Source organism: Nycticebus coucang, chromosome X (assembly GCF_027406575.1).
Source record: "Nycticebus coucang isolate mNycCou1 chromosome X, mNycCou1.pri, whole genome shotgun sequence".
NCBI classification, from domain to species: domain Eukaryota; kingdom Metazoa; phylum Chordata; class Mammalia; order Primates; family Lorisidae; genus Nycticebus; species Nycticebus coucang.
Window position 1 is genome coordinate 184,447,534 of NC_069804.1, and position 11,070 is coordinate 184,458,603.

Sequence of the window (11,070 nt, forward strand, 5' to 3'; positions counted from 1 at the left end):
ACCAGCCTTGCATCTCTGGGATGAAACCTACTTGATCATGATGAATGAATTTCTTTAATGTGTAGCTGTAATCTATTGTCTAGGATTTTGTTGAGATTTTGTGCATCTATATTCATCAGTGAGATTGGTCTCAATTTCTCCTTTTTAGTTGGATCTTTCCCTAGTTTTGGTATCAGGGTGATGTTTGCTTCATAGAAAAAGTTGGGGAAGATTCCTTACTTCTCTATTTTTTAAAATAATTTCTGCAGTATGGGTATAAGCTCTTCTTTGAAGGTTTGATAGAATTCTAGTGTAAAGCCTTCTGAACCAGGGCTTTTTTTTGTTGTTAGAAGATTTTTTTATTGTTTCTTCAGTCTCAGTTCTTGAAATCAATCTGTTCAAGAGATCTATTTCTTTTTTATTAAGTCTAGGGAGAGGGTCTGATTCTAGCTATTGATCCATTTCCTACACATTGTCAAATTTCTGGGCATAGAGTTTCTTGTAGTACTCAGAGATGATCTCTTGTATCTCTGGGGCATCTGTTGTTATTTCCCCTTTATGGTTTCTTACACATTTTACTTTTCTGTTTCTAGTTAATCTGGCCAGAAGGTTATCAGTTTTATTTATTTTTTTCAGAAAACCAACTTTTTGTTTCATTAATTTTCTGAATGATTCTTTTGTTTTTCAATTTCATTAATCTCTGATTTAATTTTGGTTATTTCGTTTCTTCTGCTGGGTTTGGAATTACATTATTCTTCTTTTCCCAATTCCATAGGATGGTTCATGAGTTTGTTGATGTGCTCTCTTTCTGTTTTTCAAATGTAGGCATCTAGTGCAATAAATTTCCCTATTAAAACTGCTTTTGCTGTATGCCACAGGTTTTGGTAACGTATGTCTTCATTGTTTTTACGTTTAAGGAATTTAATAAACTCCTCTTTTACTCTTCCTGAACCCAATTATCATTCAGCATTAGGTTGTTTAATTTCCAAGTCTTTGTGTAGGGATGAAAGCTTTTGTTGGAGTTGAGTTCCATGCTCATTGCCTTGTAGGCTGAGAAGATACAAGGTATTGTTTCTATTCTTTTAATTATGCTGAGGTTTGATTTGTGTTCTAGGATGTGGTCAATTTTGGAGTACATACCATGGGCTGATAAGAAAAATGTATATTCCTTAGCTTTGGGATGGTGTGTTCTCTATATGTCTATTAGTCCTATTTGTTCCAGGGTCACATTTAAATCCTTTATATCTTTGTTTAGTTTCTGTTTGGAGGATCTTTGCAGTTCCATCGGAGTGTTGTTAAAGTTCCTGACTATTATGGTGTTATGTGACATCATATTGTTCAGACTCATCAAGGTCTGTTCCATAAATCTGGAGGCATTTAAGTTGGGTGCATAAATATTTAAAATTGAAATGTCTTCTTGTTGTATTGTTCCTTTGACCAGTATAAAGCGTCCATCTTTGTCTTTCTTGACTTTAGTTGCTTTAAATATGCTTGTATCTGAAAATAAGATTGCAACCCCTCCTTTATTCTGATTTCCACTTGCTTGAAATACTGTTTTCCATCCTTTAACCCTGAGTCTTCATTTGTCCTTCCAGGCTAGCTGTATTTCCTGGAGACAGCATATGGACGACTTGTGTTTTTTTAAACCAGTCAGCTAGCCTGTGCCACTTCAGTGGTGAATTCAGTCCATTGACATTTATTGAGGGAATTGATAAGTGTGGTGGAGTTCTATTCATCTTATTTTGTGAAAGTCCATTGTCTAGGTTGATACTTTGAGCCATTGTCGAAGCTAAGTTTTGACCTTTAGCTTCTTAGCGCTTACTATGTTGGTGGTCCATTGTGGTGGTCAGTGCTGAGAATAGGTCTAAATATTTCCTGTAGAGCTGGTCTTATTGTGGCAAATTTCCTCAGTGCTTGTATATCTGCAAAAGATTTGATTTCTCCATCAATTTTGAAGCTTAGTTTAGCAGGATACAGGATTCTGGACTGGAAATTGTTTTTTTTTTTTTTTTTTGATGTCACTAGACAATTAAAACTTTTATTGAAGTTTAAGTTGTGGTACAGAAATACATTTCAACTGATTTAAGTCCAACACCAATGAAGGGAGAAATTGTGGCACCAAAACTTTCCCTCCTCTATCAGACTAAGATGAATTTAGATTACTATTCAATCTAGTATTCTCTTTTCTAGGCTTTGTTCCACATAAATGTGCAGGTTTTCAATTAGAATTCTTCAATCTGTTAGGGAAAAAAAATCAGACCTCAAGCCAACAATTAGATCTACTGGGATGCTGTTCAAGAACAAAATCACTTTGAGCATTGGTCCTCAAAACAGAACACCCCAAAACCTTAGGTGCTATGCTCGTTACAGAATCCAACTGATCACGCTGATTGAAAACTTCCTCAACGAAACTTTCAATCAACATGCTTAAAATAAGTCAAAAGTGTTCCATACCACTTGATTTCAAACCAAGTAGATTTTGTTTAGAAACACTAAAAAAAGGTGTTTCATTTATAAATACGGAAGGAACAAAACATCACTGTATCAATCCAGTAATTATCAAAATATAGTGAGAAGAAATATAAAATGTCGTCAACTGTGCTGTTTGCTTAGTTGCTTACATCCCACAGTATTTGCAAATACAGTTAAAAGATGCCCACTCTTGAAACCCTCTATTTTAGTCATTTCCCACTGAGTATTTTAGAATTTAGTAGGTTTTACTTGTTTATTCACTCATTCATATATTCTGCTTCGTGGTGTTTGTCTGAATAACCTGGATGATTCTTCTCATTCTAGGCAGTTGCTCATTTGATCTTGTGAATTCCATGGTAACAGAAAACCATACAGAGAACACAGGAAGTCAGAACACTCACATGCATCACAAAGTCACAGAATTTGAAGTCAAAAGATGAGAAAGACATTGATTTTGCTTTGAACCAAAGTTTACAGTATATTATATTAGTGGAAATGGCTGCTCAAGTAAAAGTTAACATCAATGATCCAAGCTGACCTGACTTACTGAATCTAGTATAAACTTTATGCTAAACTTTCTTGGCAATCATGTTAGTAATAAAAACCTTTTTATTGACTACTTAACAAGTAAAGGCTAATCTCATTTACCGATTTCCAGAGTTCACCCAATACACCCTAATCTCCACCTATAATTCTCTATGGGTCTCCCTTGCTGATCAAGCACTGGAGAAGTTTATTTTTGTGACTGTCATCCAAAAGAATCCATACCAATAAAAAGGAGCCCAAATTCCCATGCCCTTAAAAGAAAATTAAGCCCAGGGATGATCTCCCCTTTTTGCCACCTGGGGTATAAGATTTGCATATAAACCCACAGTGTTGTCAGTGTATTGCTTTATTTGGAGGGCTTGGGGGAGACACCATGGTGAGGGAAGAAATCAATTATAGGAGTATAAATGCACAGACAAATAATTTTAATAGTAATACGCAAAGTAAGTAACTGCAATCATTTTAAGAGGACCCAACTTGTGGAAGAAAAACTTTAATAACTGCTGTTGCAAAAAACACCTGTATGAAGTAAAAATTGTCCCAGTAACATTAGTAAAGAATAAGTTCTAGAAAGTGGAGGTAACTGGATGTAAAATTCTGGCAGCAATTTTACAGAACAGTCCCAGATGGTTAGGCTGAGGCCAACGCCTAATGAGGACGAAAGCCTTGTCTGTGGGGAATTTTGGAGGATACCTGGAGAAATATTACACTGTGCAGAAACCAAATTGAATTGTTTTCACAAGTGTTGTAAAGTTTCATATAGTAAAAGGTTTTTTCTACATGCACTTCAATTTCACAGCAAGAGTGGCATAGAATACCTAAACACAGAAGAGAGCATTCATGCAAGATATCTAACTCTTTGATATAATAATGCATACAATTCAAAATGATTACACTATCATTACATCTAGGGCTTTCTGCAACTACAAGGTGGTGGTTATGGAAAGCATGGCCCCCAGTATTAACATCTAGAAAGCAGCCACCACCTTCTACATGTGTTCTCTTTTTGCGTTTTTTCTTCATTTTTCTTAATCAACTCTGCTGTTGTTGCTGCTTCTTAGCAAAACTGGTAAAAACAAAATTGTAATCATTGAACATAGCACTCTGACAATCAAGACGTTTAAAGCCTTCAATCTTCTGGGGTGAAGAAAGCACTGTGCGACACTTAGAACTCTGATTAACAAACAAGGTGGTCATAAATTTTCCTGGCTTGAAGACTTCCACAACTTTCCTGATCAGGTCATCATAGGAGGTCTGACTTAAGTTTGTTTCAAAGCTAACATAAGAAAATTCTGGTTCTGGAGTGATGTGAATAGTCCAATAAGTTCCATCCGATTTCATTCCATTCATTGAATACCCACAAGGATTGAACAATGTGGCATCAATGACAGAACCTGGTATCAGGTCACGAATTCCACTCTCACGAGTGACATCCTTTGCAGTAACACCATCTTTCATGTAGAACTGGTCCATAACTGCTGGGTCAAGCTCACTCATCAGAATTTCCAGGGTTTGATCTGGCTGACTGATTACTCGACTCTCTGGGAAATCCAGAGTATATAAGTACCAACAATCAGAATTCATACGTCCCATACAATATGCTGCTCCATTTGGGAAAATTGCATTTAGAAATTCTATTTCTTCCTGGAAATTCCGGTGTGGGTACCCTTGGTGAGAAGGCTTCATGAAATTCTTACGAGAATAAAAGAAGCTTTGAATTGAGTCAAACCCACTGTAATCCCTAGCAAGCTTCAACAGGGGAACCAGTGCTTTCAGCAAGAGGGTGGTACCACATGTCTTCAAAATGAAACGTCTCTTGGAGACAAACATGCTACTCTCACTGAGTACATAAGCTTCCTGCTTGTCAGTTTTTGTCACACTTATGATTGAACATTGCACATCCTTCAAAAGTATGTCCCACTCAGATCTTGGGATAGTGCGAAGATCCCCAGATCCTTGGTTTGCGTCAGGTTGCTGCCGGGAGAACCAAACCTCCAGCAGCTTCTCCGTCCCTTCGAAAAAATGTGCAGCTTCCATCACCGTGAGACTAGCGAACAACCAACAACCACAGAAAATCAACTAAATTAAACCTCTTCTCCCGCCGCTGCCGCCGCCGCTGCGGATTGTTCCAGCTGTGTTACTAAAGTTCAGGTTCCTTTTTTTGCTATAATTTTATATTAACTTTTTTTTAAAAAAGGACTAATAAAATTTCCCCGGCTTCCTTTTGTGAGCGAAAGTAGAACGTGAGTCTGTTGGAAATAGAGGCAGATACAGTTCAGTCTCTTGTAGTCCGCTGCTTCCCCGTTAGAGAGAGTAGAGCGAGCGCTAGCTAATGTCGCCGGCCATACTGTGTAAGCCGAAATTGTTTTTTTGAAGAATGTCTGGATCAGCACCTGTAGCTCAGTGGGTAGGGTGCCAGCCACATACACCAAGGCTGGCGAGTTCAAACCTGGCCCGGGTCAGCCAAAACAACAATAACAACTGCAACAACAACAACAAAAAATAGCCAGGCATTGTGGCAGATGCCTGCAGTCCCAGCTACTTGGGAGGCTGAGGCAAGAGAATCACTTGAGCCCAAGAGTTTGAGGTTGCTGTGAGCTGTGATGCCATGGCACTCTATCCAGGGTGACAGCTTGAGACTCTATCTAAAAAAAAAAAAAAAAAAAAAAGTTGGTGTAAGACCATGCTCTTCTGACTTGGAAAGTTTCAGTTGAAAAGTTTGCTGTCGGGCGGCGCCTGTGGCTCAGTGAGTAGGGCACTGGCCCCATATGCCGAGGGTGGCGGGTTCAAACCCAGCCCCGGTCAAACTGCAACAACAACAACAAAAAAAATAGCCAGGCGTTGTGGCGGGCCCCTGTAGTCCCAGCTACTCGGGAGGCTGAGGCAAGAGAATTGCGGAAGCCCAGGAGTTAGAGGTTGCTGTGAGCCGTGTGACGCCATGGCACTCTACCGGAGGGCGGTACAGTGAGACTCTGTCTCTACAAAAAAAAAAAAAGAAAAGAAAAGTTTGCTGTCATTCTAATGGCTCTGCCTCTGTAAGTCAGTTGGCACTTACTCCTGGCTGTTTGCAGAATTTTTTCTTTCATCTTGACTTTGGACAGGTTCATTACAACATGTCTTGGAGAGGGTCTGTGTGAGTTGAGATGACCTAGGGTTCAATATCCATCTGAAAGGAGTGTGTCAGGGTCTTTAGTGAACCTTGGGAAGTTTTCATTGATATAGTCTCCAGTAGAGCTTCCATTCCTTTGGGACAATCTTCTTCCCCTTCAGGAATCCCTATTATTCATATGTTTGAATGCTTTGTGGAGTCTGGTAGCTCTCTAAGTGCCTGTTCTGCTTTCACTCTCTTCTGCCTCTTTAACTACCTCAGATAACTCTAAAACTTTATCCTCTAGCTCTGAGGTTCTTTCTTCTCCATGGTCTAACACATTTTTGATACTTTCTACTGCATCTTTACATTCCCTGATTGTCTCCTTCATTTCCTTAAGCTCCACCATATCCCTTCTGTATTCTACATATCTCCCATCTGACTTTTGGTTCTGTCTTTCAATTTTCTTGTCCATTCCTTTTATTATCTTTATCATCCATATTTTAAACCCCTTTCTGTCAAGTCCATTAATTCTTTATAGGTGAAGTCTTCTGCAATAGCTGTCTCATGGTCCCTTGGGTGAGTTCCTCTGCTTTGGTTTCTCATGTTGTCTGAATTTTTCTGTTGGTTCCCCCTCATGTGTTCTTCCTTCTTGTTTACTTCCTTGTCCTCCATTCTCCTTCTCACTGCCTCCTTTGTTTCAAACAGAAGTCCTTGCTGTTGATAACAGCATGTTGCAATATGTTGCCAGGACACTAGGTGGTGCTGTAGTTTTGTAGGAGACAGCACAGCCAGCAACTTCTATGGTCCTTATTCCAAACTTAGTTGCCTTTGGTGATTGACTGATTATTTCCTCAGCATTTAGACCCTGCTGGGTTGTGACCTTAAAGCTCACAAGAATCCTTATGGAACAGGTCTCACAGTACCCACCAACTCCACTTCCCATGGGGTGCAGGAGTCCCTCAGCCTGTCCCAAAAGTGGAGTTCTGATCCTGGCAGGTGAAATTAAGATGAGTATGCTTTGAAAAGGCTTCCTCCCATCCCAGACCTTGTGGCAGGGTGCAGGCGATCCCAGCTGGTTGTAATCACTTGCCTAATTCATCAGATTTCCACTGCTCCAGGTCATACACTATATCCAGCTCACCACCTCCTTGCTATGCTCCCTGAGCTATGACTCTGGGTAAGATCCCTGCACCAGGTATGGCTGGGTTCTCTCTTTTTCCCCATTCTAGGAGAGCTCAGCTGAACAATCTTTCTGGTCCACCATCTTAATCCACCTGCTGTATCAAGTGACTTTTACTTATCCTTTTTATATCACCTGATGCAGTTCTGCTCCTTGTTCAGGGCTTGCTGGGGCTGATCATACAGCTAGGGAGAGAGATGGTTCCTCAGGAGGGGACAGTGGCATACAGTTTCCTCTTCACTTTTTCTCATCCTCCTCTTTCACCTGATTCTCTGATTCTCTGATCTCCTTATAAAAAACTTATTCTCCTTTTTTCTTTAGACCTCCAATCACCAAGGGGAAATGGCTTGAACCAGCCCTCAGCAAAGCCAGAACCCAAACCTCCAACCTAATTTAACCTTAATCACTTTCTTAGGGGCCCCATTTCCAAATGAAGTCACATAGGAGCTCAGGGATTCAACAGGAATTAGAGGGAAATGTAAACATTCAGTCCATAAAATTCTCCAAATTTATCTATAGATGCAATGCAATCCCCATCAAAATTCCAGCTTTTTTTTTTTTTTGGCAAAAGTTAACAATCTGATCCTAAATTCATATGGAAATGCAAAAAACACAAAACAGCCAAAATATTCTTGAAAAAGAACAAATTTAGAGGTCTCTAAGACAGTGTGGTGCTGGCATAGGAATAAGCCAGTATATCAATGACTAGAGTTGAGAATCCATGAAAAAAAGAAAACCCTTAGATTTATGTTCAATTGATTTTTAACAAGGGTCTCAGAATAAGTCCATGGGGGAAAATAGGCTTTTCAACAGTGCTAGAACAACTGGACAACAACATGCAAAAGAATGAAGTTGAACCCCAACTTCACACCATATACAAAATCTAGATCAAAATCGATCGAAGACCTAAACATAACAGCTAAACCACTCAGAAGATAATAATCTTTGTGACCAATATTAGGCGATGTTTTCTTAGATCTGACACCAACAGCACAAGCAACCAAAGAAATCACAATTTGAAAATATTGTGCATCAAAAGGCACTATCAAAGAGTGGAATAACAACCCACAGAGTGGGGAAAAAATATTACAAATCACGTGCCTGATAAGGATCTAGTATCTAGAACATATAAGCAATATTTAGAGCTCTACAACAAAAAAGAGAGATTGTCCAATTAAAAACTGAACAAATGTTATTTGTTATTTTAACATTTGTTAAACAAATGTTATTCCAAACAAAAGTTTGGAATAAACATTTTTCCAAAGAAGATATGTGATAGTAAGTACATGAAAAGATGCTCAACATCAGACAGGCACGGTGGCTCACGCCTGTAATCCCAGCATTCTGGGAGGCTGAAGAAGATGGCTCCCTTGAGCTCAGGAGTTCAACACCAGCCTGAGCAAGAGGGAGACCCATCTCTACTAAAAATAGGAAAATTAGCCAGGTGTGGTGGTGGGTGCCTGTAGTCCCAGCTACCTGGAAGGCTGAGGCAAGAAGATCACTTCAGCCTAGGAGTCTGAGCTTGCTGTGAGCTATGACACCATGGCACTCTACCCCAGACAACAGAGGGAGACCCTGTCTCAAAAAAAAAAAAAAGATGCTCAACATCATTGTTCATTAGGACAAAGCTAATCAAAACCACAGTGAGATATCACTTCACACACAGTCGGATGGCTATAAAAAAAATAAGAGATAACAACAAATACTGACAAGGATGTAAAGAAATTGGAACTTTGGGGCATTGCCAGTGAAAACAGCCTGGGATTTCCTTCAAAAGTTAAATATGGAGTTACCATATGGTCCAACAATTCTACCCCTAGGTATATATTCAAGACAATTGAAAATATATGTCCAGTCAAAAACTTGCACAAAATTGTTCATAGCAGCATTTATTCACAATAGAAAAAAGGTGGAAACAAACCACCTATAAAAATGAATGAAGTTATGATTCTTGTTACAATGTGGATAAATTCTGAGAACACTATGCCTACATACAATATGAGTCCATTTATTTAAAATATTGGAGGCCAGGCATGGTGGTTCACATCTGTAATCCTAGCACTCTGGGAGGCTGAGATGGGTGGCTTGCCTAATCTCACAGGTTCAAGACCAGCCTGAGCAAGAATGAGACCCCTGCCTCTAAAAATAGCCAGGCATGGGTGGTGCCTGTGGCTCAAGGAGTAGGGCGTCGGCCCCATATACCAGAGGTGACGGGTTCAAACCCAGCCCTGGCCAAAAACTGCAAAAAAAAAAAAAACACTAAAAATAGCCAGGCATTATGGCAAGCACCTATACTATAGTGGGAGGCTGAGGCAAGAGAATTGTTTGAGCCCTAGAATTTGAGGTTGCTGTGAGCTATGATGCCACCTCACTCTACCAAGGGTGACAAAGTGAGAGTCTGTCTCAAAAATAAATAAATAAATGAATAAATAAATAAATAAGTATTGGAATAAGCAAATTTATAGAGACAGAAAGTTGATTAGTGGTTGCCAAGGGCTACGTGAGACATATTCAGGAAGTGGCTCCAAATGTACAGGCTGATGAAAATGTTCTGGAGTTAGGTAGTAGTAATGGTTGCAAAACTTTGTAAACATACTAAAAACAATGTATACATTTTAAAGGGTGACTTTTATATATCGATAAAAGTCAAATTTAAGTTTGAAGGAAAAGGATTGAAAAAAGATATACCAGGCAAATATTAATCAAAAAAAGTTAAGTTGCTATGCTAATATCAGGAAAAGTAGGTTATAAGGAAAAAGCATTGGTACTCAGGTGCCCGCTCACCAGGGCATGCCCTTTCCGTTCTGTGACAGTACCTGACGGCCTTCACCAGATGTTGCACCTCAACTTCAAACTTCTTGCCTCAAAAACTAATGCTTTGACTCGGGAGGAGAGCAAGATGGCGGCCGAGTAACAGCTTCCTTGCACCTGGGCACCATGAGTCTGGGGAGATAGGACTCCAGGCATCTCTGCCTATCATCACTCCTGTGAGGATACAGGGAGTCAGCAAGAGACTTCTGGACCCCAAGAGGAGGACTAAAACAGTGGAAAACTGGCAAGTGGTCGCGTGTGTTCAATCGGTCTAAACCCGCCCGCAACTGTAAGTTCAGTAGCAGCAAGACTGCAAACCGGAAAGGCCTTACCTGTGAACTGTTTTGGTGTTTTTGGGTTTTTTTTTAGTTTTTTTTTGTAGAGACAGAGTCTCACTTTATGGCCCTCGGTAGAGTGCCGTGGCATCACACGGCTCACAGCAACCTCCAACTCCTGGGCTTAAGAGATTCTCTTGCCTCAGCCTCCCGAATAGCTGGGACTACAGGCGCCCGCCAGAACACCCGGCTATTTTTTGGTTGCAGTTTGGCCAGGGCCAGGTTTGAACTCGCCACCCTCAGTATGTGGGGCTGGCGCCTTACCGACTGAGCCACAGGCACCACCCTGTTTTGGTGTTTTTGGACTTGGCACTCAGTTGAACTGCCTTGGGGAGAGCCTGAGCAGGAGTGCGGAAAAATTTGGCCATTGTCTAGGGCCCCAGTCTGAGCCACTGAGCCAGATGGAGCTAATAGTGTTTGGCTGTGGGCCACGGGGAGCCATTGTGAGTGATCTGCCCCGGCAAGCTCCGCCCTCAGGGTTGCAGAGCTAGAATCAGGTGGGAACTGGTAACCTAGTGACTGAGTAGCCTAAGGGTGGGGTCTGAGCCGCCTTGCAGCCCTAACCCTCAGGGGCAGAGCGAGACCGGTTTTGGCAAACTGGGTAAGTGGATAGCCACTCCAGCAGTGATTCCAGCGACAAGCACTTTCCTGGGAAA

General features: G+C 40.6%; 1 protein-coding gene across 1 annotated transcript; it reads right to left on the reverse strand.

Moving 5' to 3' along the window:
* Positions 1-3,477: 3,477 nt before the first annotated feature.
* LOC128576690 (S-adenosylmethionine decarboxylase proenzyme-like) lies at positions 3,478-5,355 on the reverse strand. The gene has a single exon (XM_053578924.1). It carries the CDS (start codon positions 5,032-5,034, stop codon positions 4,030-4,032), a length of 1,005 nt encoding a protein of 334 aa, XP_053434899.1. The 5' UTR covers positions 5,035-5,355; the 3' UTR covers positions 3,478-4,029.
* Between the last annotated feature and the right edge of the window lie 5,715 nt (positions 5,356-11,070).